Source organism: Quercus lobata, chromosome 10 (assembly GCF_001633185.2).
Source record: "Quercus lobata isolate SW786 chromosome 10, ValleyOak3.0 Primary Assembly, whole genome shotgun sequence".
Taxonomy (NCBI): domain Eukaryota; kingdom Viridiplantae; phylum Streptophyta; class Magnoliopsida; order Fagales; family Fagaceae; genus Quercus; species Quercus lobata.
Window position 1 is genome coordinate 3,920,320 of NC_044913.1, and position 18,075 is coordinate 3,938,394.

The window sequence follows — 18,075 nt, forward strand, 5'->3', positions numbered from 1 at the left end:
TGGCGACAGGACCGATCCCAAAGTCAAACTCCACTGCCCATACGGATAAGGAAACACCAGACAGTGGCGCGAATTTTGTGGAAACCAGAGATAAAAATCCCCATAATCATGGGTCAGTAACGGAAACTTCCATTCCTGTTGCCCAGGCCCACGGAAATCAGGGGAATGATTTTGAGGAGCAATTAAATGAGATTGATGCAGAACTGGGGATTTACGAGCAGCAAAATAATTCGGGTTACACCGAGAATGTTGCACCTATTCACATACACACCCAGCCTTTTAACTCTGAAAATCTTAAGTCTGAGCTGGCACTCAACCAGGGGCATGCTGAGACCCCACCAAGAGACATGCCACGTCACAGGGCCCATGCACGTCCACTCCAAGATGTCACTAATTACAGCCAAGCTCCCCTGTTCGTGGAGAAACCATCTCAGACAAAATGGAAGCGACTGGTCCGTGAATTTTCTGGTAATCCTGCCACTACAGAAGATCCGATTGGCTCCAAACGCCCCATTGACATGGCCATTGATCTCAGTGAGTCACTTCGCAAGAAAATCTTGGTCGCTTATGGAGTTGCAGAAAATTACCCGGTTATGGCGGAGGGTGATTTTCAGCCCCGCCAAGCGCAATGAATTGCATCGTGTGGAACTGCAAGGGGCTCGGGAACCAACTGGCAGTTCAAGAACTTGCGGAGGTAGTGACCGCAAAAGCTCCCACTGTCGTGTTCTTGGCCGAAACACTGGCAGATGAAGCTAGGCTTGATTTCGTAAAAGACCGGATCCGTTTTGACAAAAAGTTTGTTGTTCAGAGGGTTAACAGAGGTGGAGGTTTGGTTCTTTATTGGAAGAATGACTTGTTAATTGATGTTGTTTCTTCTTCTTTGAATCATATAGACGTTATCATCAACAAGGACACAGAGGAAGCATGGCATTTTACTGGATTCTATGGCGAACCGGAAACTCACAAACGGCAGGAAACATGGGTGTTGCTTCGCAATCTTCATAGCCAAAACTCACTGCCTTGGCTGTGCGCCGGGGATTTCAATGAGATCCTAAAGCAGAGTGAGAAGTTAGGGGGGCGGATTAGACCACCAGGACAGATGCAGCTCTTCCGTGACACACTAGATGAATGCGGACTGATGGACATTGGCTTCAAGGGTTCTCCCTTTACATGGAGTAAATTTTGCAACAATGGAATTTCGATTTGGGAGAGGTTAGATAGAGCTGTGGTGTCTTATGAATGGTTCTCCAAACACCCAGGTACTCAAGTTCATCATATTGACAGCACAACTTCAGACCATAAAATTCTTTGGATTGAGCAGTCAGTCTTGGATTGCTCACCGAGGAAAAAGCTCTTCCGATTCGAGGAAATGTGGCTGGGTGATAAGGGGTGTGGCGAAACAGTGGAAGGGGTATGGCAGATTAACTATGAAGAGGCAGGAAACACTAGGGTGATCTGAAAGGTTGAGAAATGTGGGACGGCATTGACAAATTGGAGCAAGGATAGCTTCGGTAATGTAAGAAAGCAACTGGAAAAAAAGAAGAAGAGAACTAATGAAGGCAGAAAAAGTGGTCCTCCAGGGTGGAAATTCAAGCAAATTAATTGAGCTAAAGAAAGAGATCAATTCTTTAATGGGTAAAGAGGAAAGAATGTGGCGACAGAGGTCACGCACCTTGCACATCAAAGATGGTGATCGAAACACCCGATATTTCCATTGTCGGGCAACTCAAAGAAGGCGTAAGAATCTCATCACAGGAATTAAAAACCAGTCAAACATCTGGTGTACAAAACCAGAGGAAGTTTCCGGCATATTCATGAACTATTTTCAGCAACTATTCTCATCCACCAATCCAGATATTGAAGTGTCTGATTTGAACTCCATTCCTCGGGTAGTTACAGCTGAAATGAATGATAGTTTGACTGAAAATTTTCAACCTTGGGAAGTTGAGTTGGCTTTGAAGCAAATGGCACCACTTAAAGCACCTAGACCGGACGGGATGCCGCCACTATTTTATCAGAATTTTTGGGAGTTGGTAAGAGGTGATGTAACCCATGATGTGCTTGGTTTTTTGAATTCAGGTTCCCTTCCTAACTCTCTAAACCATACATTCATCACTTTAATTCCTAAAATTAAGAATCCAGAGTATGTTACTCAGTTTAGACCTATTAGCTTGTGTAACATGCTTTACAAGATTTTTTTCAAAAGTTCTTGCCAACAGGTTGAAAAGAGTCCTCCCCAACATTATCTCAGAACATCAAAGCGCTTTTCTCAAAGGGCGCTTGATCACAGATAATATCCTAGTAGCCTTCGAAACATTGCATTATATGAAAAATCACAACTCCGGAAGTTCAGGGTACATGGCGCTCAAACTTGATATGAGCAAAGCATATGATCGAGTGGAGTGGTCTTTCCTGAAGGCGGTGATGTCTCAGATGGGGTTTAATGATCGGTGGATAGATTTGGTCATGGAGTGTATCACCTCAGTCACATACTCAATCTTGATTAATGGAGAACCTAGTGGCGATATCAGGCCAAGTAGGGGTATTCGCCAAGGTGATCCCCTATCACCCTACTTATTTCTGCTTTGCTCGGAAGGACTACATCGATTGATTCAACAAGCAACAGATATGGGTGACATTCAGGGGGTATCTATCTGTCGTAATGGCCCTAAATTAACTCACCTGTTCTTTGCAGACGATAGCCTCTTATTTTGTAGGGCTACCACCCAGGAGTGTGAAAAGGTGATGGCTATTCTCTCCTCTTATGAAAAAGTGTCGGGGCAAAAATTGAACAGAGACAAAACTGCACTCTTTTTAGCAAGTCTACCCCTACCGACACGCAAAGGCAAATAATGGAAACTCTTGGGGTTCATGAGTTGAAGCAATATGAAGACTACTTGGGATTGCCGGCCTTGGTAGGGAGAAATAAAAGAGCTAGTTTTGACCATTTGAAGCAGAGGATTTGGAAGAGATTACAAGGTTGGGAGGGTAAGCTTTTATCACAAGCTGGAAGGGAAGTACTCATCAAATCAGTTATCCAAGCTATCCCCACCTATACGATGAGTTGCTTTAAACTACCCATTACTTTGTGCCACGAAATTGAGACTCTCATCAGGAAGTTTTGGTGGGGGCAAAGGGGAGATAGGAGGAAGATACATTGGATTAAATGGGAGGATTTGTGCTTGCATAAAGATCAAGGGGGAGTAGGTTTTAAAGATTTGACAATGTTCAACGAGGCGATGCTTGCCAAGTTAGCTTGGCGCCTTCTCCATGATGATAAATCCCTATTTTACCGAGTCTTTAAGGCTAGGTTCTTTCCAAGATGTTCCATCCTAGAAGCCAAGGACTCCCCTTCCGCTTCTTATGCTTGGAAAAGCATTCTAAAAGGAAGGGAAGTTATTCAAAAAGGGGCTATTTGGAGAGTGGGAGACGGGAAGAAGATAAGGATTTGGGGGGACAATTGGTTGCCATCAAAATCTTCACCCAAGATTACTACACCGGTTCTTTATGGACAGGAAAATTCGAATGTGGAGGTGCTTATAAATTCGGTAACAAAAAGGTGGAGAACTGAGATCATTGACCATGTTTTCAATGAACAAGAAGCTGAAACCATCAAAAATATTCCCCTGTGTACCACAAGCCAATCGGATGTGCTGGTTTGGCCTTTTACACCATCTGGCAACTACTCGGTCAAGTCAGGCTACAGGTTCCTTTTTGAGAATTCTACACAACCTCAGAGAACAGAGCAAGCCGATGGTTTATGGAAGAAAATCTGGAGATTGGAGGTCCCAAGCAAGATAAAAAACTTTGTTTGGCGAGCTTGTAGAGAAGCATTACCGGTGAAAGCAAATTTATGCCGTCGACGAATCATCCCTGAGGGTCGATGTGAAATTTGCAGAACAGGGGAGGAGTTTTGTTCACATGCTATTTTCTTCTATGTTGATGTGCAGGTAATGTGGAATGCAGATTCTCAATGGCGGTGGCTCTCAGAGATGTCAGGAAGAAGTGTAAAAGAAATCTTTATACGAGCCTTTGAAGAGGAGACGGACGTGGCGCTGTTGGCATTCACGAGCTGGGCTGTGTGGAACAGAAGAAACCAGGTTCGCCTCAATGAAAAGGCATGTCCTCTGGAGCAGATTCACGCCTTATCCAAAGACAGGAAGAACGAATTTCAACTCATCCATAAATCGGGTGGAACGCCTCAGCACAGGAATCACGTCAGATGGAAGCCACCAGACCAAGGCCTCTACAAAATCAACTACGACGAAGCAATCTTTGCCCAGCAAGCAAGAGCTGGTATTGGCGTTGTCATCAGGAATGAAGACGGCGCTGTTATGGCGTCGATGGCACAGTAACTGCCACTCCCAACGACGGTGGCCCAAGTTGAAGCATTGGCTGCGAGGAGAGCTCTGGACTTTGCACTGGACCTTGGCTTTACTAAAGTAATTTTGGAGGGGGACTCAGAAGTGATTTGCAAGGAGCTAAACGAACCAAACCTGTCTCTAGCTTTACACGGGAATATCCTTCAGGACATTAAGTTTCTGTCAAGTACTCTTCCATTTATTGGCTTTTCTCATGTACATCGCCAAGGGAACAGTGTAGCGCATGCTTTGGCTAGAAGGGCTGCTAGGGAAGTTGATTTAACTGTCTGGATGGAAGATGTACCACCAGACATCCACCATTGTGTTCAGGCTGATTTAGCCAACTTTGATTAATAAAATAGATAACTTCTGTCTCAAAAAAAAAAAAAAAAAAGGTTAAACTCTATTCTTTTATAGTAAAAAAAACCTATTATGTACTTCAAAAGTTACAAATTAAACTTAATATTTTTAAAAGTAACTATACTAAACCTCAAACACAATGTAATTTTACCTAAATGAGTTAAGTTTTAATTTCTTGCTTTCCTAAACATCAAGATTTAATTTGTTACCTTTTAAACTATATGTTTTACTATGTTACTTTTAAAATCCTCAAGGTTTAATTTGTTACTTATGAGGGTTCAAATTAATATTCTTCTAATGAGAGAGATGATGGATAGTGCCACTACTCTTTGGGTAGTACTATTGTATTTTTGTTAGTGGCTAAAATATTGTTTACATTTCTAAAATTTGCATGAAATTCATATATTTTCCCTAAACTTTAACAAATTATTTTTTGTCCCTGCTAAACAATCATCTTCATCTTTAAATATTATTGTTGACTTTAATTTTTTATTTTTATTCCTGATGTTCTGTCAAACCATAAAAAAAAAAAAAAAAAAAAAAAAAAAAAAAACCATTATTTTGGTGTTATATAAGTTATTTGAAAATGTTAAACTGTTGATTTAGGAAATTTGACTTTTTACATAATTAAAAAAAAAAAAAAAAAAGTTTGCCTATAAACTAACTTGAATGAGAATTCTTCTAAACCATGACATGGCAATTAATAAAATCATGTATGTGTATTTTTGATCACATAAGTCACGTGATTTATTTAATAAGTCATATGATTTATTTAAACAATACATGTGGATATTTTTATAAATCTTCATTAATGTGTTAGAGGAAATTCCTTCAAACTAGTTTGGATTAAAACTTTGTTTTGTTAATTTTTATTATTTTTTTGTAGGAATTCACATCAAGTGACAGCTAATATGCTTGAAATTATGTTCATGAACGTAAGGATATTTGAGGAAGAACAAATAATTCTCTTAGGATTTTCAGAAAATAAGCTAAACATGAACATATTTATAACCTTGGGAGTCCAAATTCTCATATATATATATATATATATATATATAATATGGATATTGAGAGTATATTAGATTCTCTGATTGAAATTTTGTGATTACAATTATTCTTATAAATAAATAAATAAAAATAAACATTGTTTTTTTGTTCTATAATTCAAATTTGATAAATTGTACAGGTGACAAGAGAAAATGAATATGATTCACTCAGTAGTATTATCTAATCTCTATAATAAATAAGAGAAGTGCTATATTTATAATAATTTTATAATATTTTCTCAACAAATTATAATTGGTAAATTATTATTAGTTCTAATTTGAACCACTACTAAAATTAACTTGTTGCTTATCAGTAACAGTCAATAACAATCTCCCATTAAGATTTGTTGTGAATAACAATCTACCACTTTGTGGATGTAAGTAATATTTTCTTAATAAACAATGAATGGTCAGACAAATGTTTAATGTAACGTAAATGCGTTTTTTTTTTTTTTTTTTTTTTTCTAAAAAAACAAATCATTACTTCAACATCTCATGGTATGATTTAAAATAAATCTCCTTCTAAAAATTATTATATAAAAAAAAAAAAAATCATATATCAATGTCAATCTAATCGAGGCAGCTCGAACTAATTATTTCCCTTAACAATATCACCATTGTGTTACCTTGACATATCTTTGGACAAGTTCACCGATCTATTATCTACCTCCACAAACAAAACATGTTTGCTAACCTAAGCTGCAAGGAATCTCTGTGCACCAACCAAAGCTGACAAGGAAAAAATGTTATATTATTAAGGACAAAGTTTAATTACAACTCTACTCAATATTTGTGGGTTCCTGTTAGCTCAATTGGTGAAGTTTCTAATGGTTGAATAAGAGATCTGGGGTTCAATCCCCACTTACACCAAAAAACGATTGGTGTCTTAGTCTAATGATAAAGAACTATTATCAGGAGTGAATGTCATAGATTAAAACCCTCGAAAAAAAATACTTGATATTTTCTTTATTAAATATGAATTTAGACAAATTCACTGTTGGATTGCATTTTCTTTTTATATCCTCCATACTTGCAAAATTTCAAAAAGATGAAAATTTTATAATTATACCATCAATCAAATATTTATTTTTTAAGTTTTTATACCCTAAAATTATGCATAAAAAAATAAGTTTGTGGATTGAATAGTAAATAAAATCCAACTAACATGAAATTTGACTTACGTGTTAAGAACATAAAGAACTAGAATCCAATTGTTATATTTTCAAAAAAATATGTAGCCATTTTAATTTTTTTTTTAGTGGAAGTTGTAGTCAACCAAGTTTGTAGCCAAACTTTGTCCTATTTCATAAAATAAAAAATAAAAAAATTGTCCTATTATTATTAGATAATTGACTAATTTTGAAATCATGCTTAGATTTTAAAATATTTAATTTTAATACCTACATTTTTAAAATACACAATTTAAGTATAATTTCTTAAATGATGTAGCTTAAGTTCCTCCAATTAAATTCAATTATGTGTTTGCATTAACTAATGAATTATATAGTTAAATTCAATTATCATTCAATACAAAAAAAATATATATATATATATATATATATGTATTTTTATTTTGGAATTCAACTAAGGATTCACATTTTTGTTCAATAGAAGATTTAAATGCACATATAAAAGTATAAAGGCTATAACAAGTCCATAAATTAATAAAGCTTTCAAAAAAAAAGAGTCAAATATTATATGTCTTACAATGGAAAAGAGTTGAATGACATGGACAACTCAATACATTTTGGGGTCTAAGACGATAAGTTTTAATGAACTTTTAATTTTTAAATATTTGTTAATTTAAGTTTGTATACTTATTTTATTTAAAAATCATTCTTCTTATCTATCAAAATATCAATAAAAACAACTGTTCTTCTGGCCTAATGAGATAAAAGTTGTTAATATACTTTTTGTATTTAGCTTTTGTTAATATCTATTTTACTAGTTGTTAGGCAATCTTCAATGCTTATTCGACATATTATAAGAGCATTAGCATTAGGTATGCTACATTTTTAGCATTTAGCCATGATTTTAAAATCTAGTACGATTAAAGAATTGCTTTTGCTCCCAATTTTAGGGGTTTTTACCAGACTGAATTTGTGCCTGATTCGTGGTTGAACTAAACGGTCCGATCCGATTTTAAAACTATGCATTTAGCACACCAAAAAAACATCCCACATCAAATGTTCCATATACTAAAAAATTTAGTATGGATGAACTATACAATTCTGTTAGTAGAATTGTATTGTTCTTCTGGCCTCGCACTCATTCATAGATTTCTGTGGCGGATACTATGGTGAAGGGTTTGAGGACTACCTTAAGTAGGTTAAGTCCCTTTATCCTCATCCTCAACACTTTTAAACCTTGAGGATGGTTTATAAATAGTTAAGCAAGCCACATAATTAAATTCAGTGATTCTAACATTACGTTCAAAATTCATATAAATTTTCTCTTAAAGCAACATAAAAAGTACTTAAGAAGTTTTGCTTTTAGCTCCTTGTTTTTTGGCTTTTGTTTATGTGGGGTGCTATAGTTTGCCTCTTAATTTGCTCCTTGCTGGTTTTATTATGAAAGCAACATAAAAGTACTTAAAGAAGTTTAAGTTTTCTTCTTTACCTCCTAGCTTTTGATATGAGTTTCGATAGGTTCATAATTTAGTTTATGTTTTATGTATATAGTTTTTGACAGATTGATTGTTTAGTTCAATTAAAGTGGATATTAGTTTCCGTTTTATCTATCATATTCTTCAAAAACTCTATGTGATTGTTAAGGGGAAAAAATCCAAAAATATGGTTGTTACAAAAAATGAATTTCCAAAAATACGACTATAAGAATAATCTTTTTAAAAGAAAAAATGCTTGTTAAGAAAATTCATATTTTTAAAATTTTAACCTTTAGAATAAGACGATTATTTTAAAATGTGATTGTTAGAATAAAATGAATATTTAAAAATATGACTGCATTGGGAACAAATTATAATGAAAGAATAAAATTAAAATTTAAAAGAATAAAAAAATTTAATAAAGTAGTAAAAGAATAAAACATATGATACAAAGTGTATTATAAAATAATATGTTTATATATGAAGAGGGAGAAATAGACGTAGACGATCTCATTCTACTGAATCAGTCACGAGTGACAGTACCTTTAGTTTGTGATCAAGGTAATGGAAGAAGATGGAGAGCGTGTACATAAGGAGACGAATGAGGAAGTTGATGGATACAATGTGGATGGCGGTAAGGTCACGTGACATCCACGTAGTTTAAGTAGTCCTCAAGAAACTTCAAAAGGAAATATCTTGCGCCTCACAATTAACCCTGATCAACAAAATCATTTTATGGAAAGGATCCCGAAAAATAAATGCTTTTATGAGGATCTTCCTTATAAGGAAAAATTCCCCTTCCCCAAGAAAGAAAGTCGGTTCTACACTACTATAAAAGCCCCAAAGCCCTCATAAATCAAGGTACGCATAATTGATTCCAGTTCTGACACTCTAAAGTTGTGAGAAGCTTTTTGACTTAACCTTCGGAGGGTTTTTGGCTGGTACTACACCAGTACTTTCCTAAGGTCTTCTTGCTCTGTGTTGCGCAGATGTTGTCTTGAAGCACATAAGAACTGTGTGACTCATTGACGATTTTTGACATCATCAATTGGCATCGTCTATGGGAAAGAAGTTTTGCAAGCCATACTATCGTTTCCCAGACGAAGAGTTGCATGGTACTTACTCATTCGATGGCAACCACCAACAACACTTAAGGAGATGAACCGCGTACCACCATCCTCGAGAAGCAGGTCCAGACTCTCGTAGCGGCAGTAGAACGCCTCACCAAAAAATTCATGACCTAGAGGAGCAACTGTGCCAAAAGAACGAGCACTTAACACTCAGGAGGAGGACCAGGAAGGAACCAGCGCTGAAAGAAGGAATCAAGAAGGGCCGGAAGGAAGCAACACCCCCAAGCAAACAAGAGCGACTGGATACAAGCTATCCATCCGCTGCCAATACTGTTCCACCTCACATAGTAGCGGAGATGCAGATGATGAAAGAGAGGATGGACGTCATGATGAACGCCCTCAGAGGATAGGTGTTAAGAGACCTTAACGAGTTGGTCCATCGGACGGACTCGCCCTTTACAACACCAGTTACCTCATTCCTCCTTCCACCAAAGTTTCGCATGCCACAGGTAGAAACTTACGATGGGCCCAAGGATCCCTTGGATCACCTGGAATCTTTCAAGACCTTAATGCACTTGCAAGGAGTAGCAGACGAGATCATATGCAGGGTCTTCCCCACTATACTAAAGGACCCTATAAGGATTTGGTTTAGCAGGTTGACGCTCAATTCCATTGGTTCTTTTAAGGAATTAAGCACCCAGTTTGCCTCACACTTCATCGGGGGATACAAGTATAAGAAGTCAACTGCATGCCTGATGAGCATTAAGTAACAAGAAGATGAGACAAGATGAGACGCTGAGGTTTTACATAGCCCGCTTTAACAAAGAGGGCCTCTCCATCAATGAAGCTGACGGCAAGATACTCGTGGCCGCATTCACGAATGGGTTACGGAAGGGTAAGTTTCTATTCTCTTTATACAAGAATGACCCAAAAAATATGTTGGATGTACTTTGCAGAGCTACTAAGTACATGAACACAGAAGATGCACTGCTAGCTCGCAAAGAGAAGCCTAGGAAGAAGGAAAGACAGGAGGAATCCAAACAAGATAGGGGGTGAAAGATAGCAAGGACAGGAGATAGAAAGGATGATAGGCGCTCTAAGCCTCCCACCGGAAGGTTCGTAAGCTTCACCCCGTTGAACACCCCGATTGATCAAGTCCTGATGCAAATCAAGGATGAAGGAGCCCTGACATTCCCTGGCAAGCTGAAGGAAGACCCTAGCAAGAGGCACAGAGACAAATGCTGTTGCTTCCACTACGACCACGGTCATGACACCTCTAATTACTATGACTTAAAGCAGCAGATAGAAGCTCTTATCAGGCAAGGGAAGTTGTAAAAGTTCATTGGTAAGGAAAGGACAGACCAACCCCAAGAAGCACCTGCACGAAGAGAAAATAAGCATCCTAGACCCCCACTAGGAGCCATAAGGATGATCATAGGAGGAACCACGGCATCTGGCTCGTCCAAGAAGTCACGCAAAACTTATCTATGGATGGTCTAGAATGTCCAGTTGATGGGATTCATCCCGAAGATGGCACAGATCAATAACCATGTCATTGGGTTTACAAAAGAAGATGGTAGGCGCCTCCACCACCCTCACAATGATGTGCTTGTGGTTAGCATTCAAGTAAGGGACTACAACACCCACCGAGTCCTGGTGGATAATGGGAGCTCTATCGACATCCTCTACTACCCAACATTCCAGCAGATAAGGATTGATAGGGAACGATTGATTCCAGTTAATGCGCCGCTCGTTGGATTCGGAGGAATAAAGGTACACCCACTAGGAGCAGTCACTTTGTCCATAACAATTGGAGATTACCCGCAGTAGATCACTAGAGATGTCACGTTCCTTGTTGTCAACTGTTCATCCGCTTACAATGCCATATTGGGTTGTCCTACCCTTAACTTATGGAAGGCCGTAACCTGACTTACCACCTAATGATAAAATTCCCAACCAAGTATGGAGTGGGAGAAGTACGGGGAGATCAACTGGCGACGCACAAGTGCTACATTGCCATGTTGGAAATGGATGACCATTTGCAGACTATGTGTGAAAGTTCAAATAGTGTAAAAACACCCTTGAACGTTTAGACCCCCAATTTACAAATTACCAATTCAAGCTTTATATCAAACAATTAATGTGCGGAACATGAACAAAAGCTTAATACAGAATTGGTAAAAAATCTATGCCAATTAAAATCACATCCACAGCAGAAAATAAAAGGCAAAGATAAAGGAAAGAGAGATGCAAATACAAGGACAACACACGATGTGTTATCGAAGAGGAAACCGAAACCCTCGGTGTAAAACCTCTCCACCGCCCTCCAAGCGGTAAACAATCCACTAGAAAATGTAGTTGGGATACATGAACAGTAATAAACCCTCCAAGCCTAATCTACCCAGTGTACCTAAGCCATCCAAACTTCTTACTCCAACGAGATTACGCCGAACCTATTTCTTTTCTAACTTCCCGGATTCCGCTACTTGACCATAGCATCAACCAATGTAGATTAGTTTCTTCCTAACTGCTTCCCAAAACACCAAACAGCTCTCTCACAATAATGGATATGGTGAGAACAGGTTTTGGTAAAAGACCTCTCAAAGGTTTAACAATGGAGAGGAAGAGAGTTGAGGAATTTGAAGAGTCTCTTATGTAAAGATTGTTGATGAATCAATCTTGTTTTACTCTAGGGTTTCTCTCTCAAAATTCTCTCTAGAAGCTCTCTTTCTTTTGTGGGTATAAGGGGTATTTATACTGGGGTGAGAATGGAATGTGAAGAGTCAGGTTTTTCAAAACAAGGGTGGCTCGTGCCTTGGCCTCGCGGCTTGACTGAGTCATGAGATCCAGCCACGCGATAACAGAACAGCCAGTTGTCCTATTTTGTCCTGTAATGCTCCAGCTAGCATGACGCTTCAACTTCTGGCATGCTTGGCACGTATGCTGCTTCTGGCGGCTTGAAGCCGCGAGTCACCCGCGTGATCCAGCCGCGAGACTCTGTTTTCCTGCACACTCTTGAGCATTCAACACTCTATCTCACTCACTACCCTTACAACAAACCCACCTAAATACAAGGTTACTAATTGCTGAAATACAAACAAATTTGGCACGGAATAAAGCCAACAAGATGGTTGATTAAAATCAACCTTACAATGTGTATAGAGGAACAGCGGACGGTGGCGGAACCGGTAGAGGAGTTGGAAAAGGTAATCTTGGATGATGCCAAGCCCGAACGAACAACTAGGGTCGAAACTCTGGCTAGCCCGCCAATTCGTCAGGCGCTCACAACATTTCTGAGGGAGAACTAGGACGAATTCGCCTAGAGCCATAAGGACATGCCCGAAATTGATCCTTAGATTATAGTCCACAAGTTAAATGTATTGCCTTCCTTCTCTCTAGTCCGTTAGAAGTAGCAGGTGTTCGCGTAGGAATAGGAAAAGGCCATAGCTGAAAAAGTTCGTAAGCTATAAGAAGCAGACTTCATTCGAGAAGTATACTACCCCGACTGGTTGGCCAACGTAGTGGTGGTTAAAAAGGCCAACAAAAAGTGGAGGATGTGCATAGACTTCATGGACTTGAACAGGGCATGCCCCAAAGATAGCTACCCCCTTCCACGGGACGTTTTGGTGGATTCCATTGCAAGACACTGGTTGCTGAGCTTCATGGACGCATTCTCTGGGTATAACTAGATCAAGCTAGATAAGGCTGATCAAAAGAAGACTTCATTTGTCACCATTCAGGGTCTCTTTTGCTGCAATGTGATGTCATTCGGGCTCAAGAACGCAAGAGCCACATATCAGAGACTGATGAACAAAATGTTCGCACATCAGATTGGGAGGAATGTGCAAGTTTACATGGACAACATGCTAGTAAAGAGCCTACAGGAGGACGATCATTTGAACGACCCTCCAAGAGACCTTTGACACCCTTCGGTCTTATAACATGAAGCTGAATCCTAGCAAGTGTACATTCGGGGTAATGTCAGGGAAATTCCTGGGGTTCATGGTGTCCCAAAGAGGCATCAAGGTCAACCTAAACATGATACGGGCAATAATGGAGATGACGCCGCCAACAAACATCAAGGAAGTGCAAAGCCTGAATGGCAAGGTTGTTGCACTGAACAAGTTCATCTCAAGAGCAACAGATAAGTGTCTACCTTTCTTCTGTACATTACAAAAATCATTTGAATGGACGACTGAGTGCCAGCAAGCGTTCGAAGACCTGAAAGCATACTTCTCCTCCCCTTCATTGCTGAGTCCCTCCAAACTCGGGGAGGAATTATTCCCCCATCTGGCCATCTCCTCGATAGTTGTCAGTGCAGCCCTAGTCAGGGAAGAAAACAAGGTACAGAAGACTGTGTACTACACTAGCAGGGCATTCCGAGGCACAGAAGAAAGGTACCTACCAATGGATAAGCTCGCCTTCACACTAGTGACTATCGCTGGTAAACTCAAGCCATACTTCCAGGCACATACAGTGATCGTCCTAATAGATAAGCCCCTCCGAAGAGCAATAAGCAGCCTTGAAGCCGCTGGATGGATGGCGCTATGGGCAATTAAGTTAAGCAAATTCGACATACAATACCTACCACGTACAACTATAAAGGGACAAGTCATTGCTAACTTTATCACAAAATTCACTCTTTCGGAAGACCAGGGGGCAGAAAAAAGCCCCCAATGGAGCATCCACATGGACGGATCTTCCAACAGACAAGTATGCAGCGCCAGTGTGGTACTTTGCAGCCCGGAAGGGGATAAGGTCGAATGCATGATCTGTCTTGACTTCCCTACGACCAACAACGAGGCAGAGTAATAGTAGGGCTGGATCTCACCAAGGCGGCAGGAGCTGAAAGTATGGTCATATACTATGATTCCCAAGTAGTAATCAACCAGGTTAACAGTGACTATAAATGCAAGAACGAACGGATGAAGAATTACCTTGAGCAAGTAAAGGATCAAGTTAACGACCTCCAAGTGAAGTTTGTTCAAATCCCAAGGGAAGAGAACGAGTACGCCAACCATCTTGCTAAAGCCGCCTCAGCGAAACACATGCTCATCCCCAATCAGGTACTATCCTTTGTTCAAATCTCGCCAGTAATAAACGGCATCAGTGTGCAAGAAATAGGTCCCAGGAGCTACTAGACAACACCAATAATCTCTTACCTGAAGGACGACGAGTTGCCTGACGGAAAGGAAGCAGCAAGGAAGTTAAAGGTTCAAGCAGCACACTTCGTTCTGATTAAAGACATTCTATACAAAAGGGTCTTCTCTCGACCGTATCTAAGATGTCTCATACCCAAGGAGGCAGACTATGTCATGCGAGAAGTCCATGAAGGAGTTTGCGGGAACCATTCCGGCTCACGATCATTAGTGCATAAACTCATCCGGGCAGGATACTATTGGTCTACCATACAGAAGGATGCCACTGCTTATGTTAAAGCGTGTGACAAGTGCCAGAAGTTTGCCAACCTCATCCGACAGCCGTCAAAAGAACTCACTCCGATGACGACCCCATGGCCTTTCACGCAATTGGGGTTGGACATCATAGGTCCATTCCTAACCGCAATTCAGTAGCTAAAGTTCTTGGTGGTCGGTATAGACTACTTCACCAAGTGGGAAGAAGCAGAAGCATTGGCCACAATCACGGAGAAATATGTGTGAAGCTTCTTATGGAGGAACATTGTCTACAAGTACGGTATACCCAGAGTGCTGGTCTTAGACAACGGGAAACAGTTCGACAACAACGCATTCAGAGACTTTTGCTCACAATTGGGGATCAAGAATCACTACTCATCTCCTGCTCATCCTCAAGCCAGTGGGCAAGTTGAGGTCACAAACATGTCCTTGCTCAAGATCATCAAAACCCGGCTCGAGGGAGAAAAGGGTATATGGCCGAAGAAGCTGCTAAACGTCTTATGAGCATACAGGACGACGGTAAGGACACCTACAGGAGAAACACCATTTCGACTAGCATATGGAAGCGACGTGGTCATTCCAGCTGAAGTAGGGCTCACCAGCTACCGAGTAGGAAACCATGACAAGGGGAGAAATGACAAAGCACTACTCCTGCAGCTTGATCTAGTGGATAAGGTTAGAGCAACAGCAGAGCAAAGGTTAGCACGATACTAAGACCTCATGGCCAAGCACTACAACTCTAGGGTCAAACATAGGGACTTCCAGGTTGGAGATCTTGTCTTAAGAAAAGTGATGAGCGCTACAAAAGACGCCTCCCGGGGGAAGCTAGGACCTAACTGGGAAGGACCATATAGAGTTGCATCATGGCATAGGAAGGGAACCTACCACCTGGAGACACTGGACGGGCAAAAGTTGCATCACCCGTAGAATGCAGTGGACACCTAAAAAAGTACTACCAGTAGACAGTGGCAAGGGCGACAACACTTCTTATTTCCAATTTATTTCCTTTTAGTTTAATTTTTATTATCTACAGTTTCTTTTAAGCTCAAGGGGTAGTTTTTTTGTTTCTCTAAAGACAATTTTTATCCACGACTTTTTCACAATAAGAGGAGTTATTCAAAAATTCCATGTGTATGTTATTTGCATTTCTACATTATAATTATTAAGTCCAGAATAGTGGACGGGTTCATCCTAAAGGGATTTATAGTTCTCAAGTCCAAAATGTGGACGGGATTCATCCTGTAAAAAATAGGATGACTTATCTTGAGTCCAGAATAGTGGACAGGTTCACCAAGAAGTGAACTAAAAATCACACAAGTGGACGGGTTCACCAAAGTGTGAGGCGAAATTAATCCATAAGAGGACGAGTTCATCCTAAGGGGTGATCAACATTATATATCCAGTCCTTAACTGGACAGATTCCCAAAGGGTGAGCTAAAAATTAGTCCATAAATGGACGGGTTCACCATAAAAATTAGTCCACAAGTGGATGGGTTCACTAGAAAGTGAGCTGAAATTAGTCCATAAGTGGACGGGTCCACCTTAAGGGGTGATCTATCAAGTCCATAAATGGATGGACTCATCCTAAGGGGTGAACTAAAATTGGTTCATAAGTAGAAGAATTCATCCTTTGCGATGATTTAATATTATAAATTCCACAAGATGGGTTCATCCTAAGGGCAGGGCAAAAATCAGTCCATAAGTGGACGGAGTCACCCTATGAGATGGCCTAAGAATCTAAAATTATATTCCACATAATGGACGGATTCATCTTAAAAAAATAATAAATCATGAGGATGGGTTCATGCCGAGTCCACATAGTTGACGGATTCAGGAAATAGTAGATAGATTCAAGAAGTGGACGGGTTCGGTCTACATTATTAACTTATGCTTACAAAATGTACAGCCCCATCCTGACCAATGCCTATATTCACATCAGAAATTGGACGGTTTCATCCAAATAATTAAATCTACAAATTCAAAGTAGATGGATATTTTGTGAAACAAATAAACAAAAGATTATAAAAGCCCATAAAGGGAGAAGTTTAGATACAAAAAGTAACGGTTAAATTAAACTAAATACTGTTCTGACAAAAAGATATTTACATTTAAATAAGTAAACTGAAAGAAAAAGTAAACACTAGTCCTAAGGCGTAGGGTCCTCTCCGTCCTTCCATCCATCGGTCGAATCCCCCTCAAGTGTACAAACTTATCCCCAATAGATTTGGCCTGATCCACAGGAGTCTCTCCGTCGCCAAAAGGTTCCGTCACTGGGTCATCAGCGAATAGATTATCGGTACCCACAGAAGAGATGAGTTGAGCTAGAGTCTGGGGCTAGGCATCGATGTTGATGTGAGAAAGGTCGAGGCCTAGGAACGAGGCTTTGACCTGACGGATGCAATCAATAAAGTCGTTAGCAAAGGAGCCACTGAGCTCCCAAAGGAGGTCGTCAGAGTCACGATACTCCTTTATCGCGACATCCTTAGCATGACGGAGTTGACTCTTGGCCTCTAAGATCTCCACCTCTTTGTCCTTAGGAATTTTTTTCAGAGCTTCAACTTGTGCCTTCAATTCCTTTAAGAGCTGCTTGGTCAAGTCTTGCTTCCCTATCTAGACGTTTTTCCAGGCCAACAACTCCTGCACCTCCGTCTCCTTTGCACCCAATTTTTCTCTCATACGGCACAGCACCGTCTCATAGGATACACAATGATCCATTAGCCCTTTCATCATAACCACCCCCTGCATGAAACAGAATGATTAGAGAAAAACAATATGATGAGACAAAGAAAAGCGACAGGTATACATACCTGTGTTAGGCTAAAGAGACCCGACTCCCCGATGGCCTCTGTAGCATGATTTCCCAAGTCAAAGCAATCGTCGTCTTTGATGATCGACAAGATCTACTTGAGCATGTAGCTAGAGTCCTCACGAAGGAGGACGGGGCGTTCCTTGGTGACAGGGACAAGGCCCTTCATCAGGCCCTTCCTAACTCCTGGGCCAGGCTTAGCGGGCAACTTTGCTGGAGTCTCACCAGCATTAGGCCCGGTCATCACCTTTGTCTTCTTAGGTGGATGGTCAACCTTCTCTGACGGTTTCCTTTTAGTTGACTGATCAGCCTGGCCCGTCGCTTTAGGAGGTAGTTTCCCCTCCTGCTTCTTCTTCGTAGCTTGTTGCTTAATGTAAGCTCTTTTCTTGCTCTCTTCCATTTCTACACAAAAG

At 40.1% G+C, this 18,075-nt stretch overlaps 2 protein-coding genes across 2 annotated transcripts; both read left to right on the forward strand.

The window, feature by feature from the left end:
* The first annotated feature begins 628 nt into the window (after nucleotides 1-628).
* LOC115963580 lies at nucleotides 629-1,459 on the forward strand. Its single transcript, XM_031082638.1, has one exon. It carries the CDS (start codon nucleotides 629-631, stop codon nucleotides 1,457-1,459), a length of 831 nt encoding a protein of 276 aa, XP_030938498.1.
* A 9,513-nt stretch (nucleotides 1,460-10,972) lies between these two features.
* Nucleotides 10,973-13,365, forward strand: LOC115963586. Its single transcript, XM_031082650.1, has 2 exons — nucleotides 10,973-11,215; nucleotides 13,132-13,365. The coding sequence occupies exons 1-2, from the start codon at nucleotides 10,973-10,975 to the stop codon at nucleotides 13,363-13,365; spliced, it is 477 nt and encodes a 158-aa protein (XP_030938510.1).
* The last annotated feature ends 4,710 nt before the right edge of the window (nucleotides 13,366-18,075 follow it).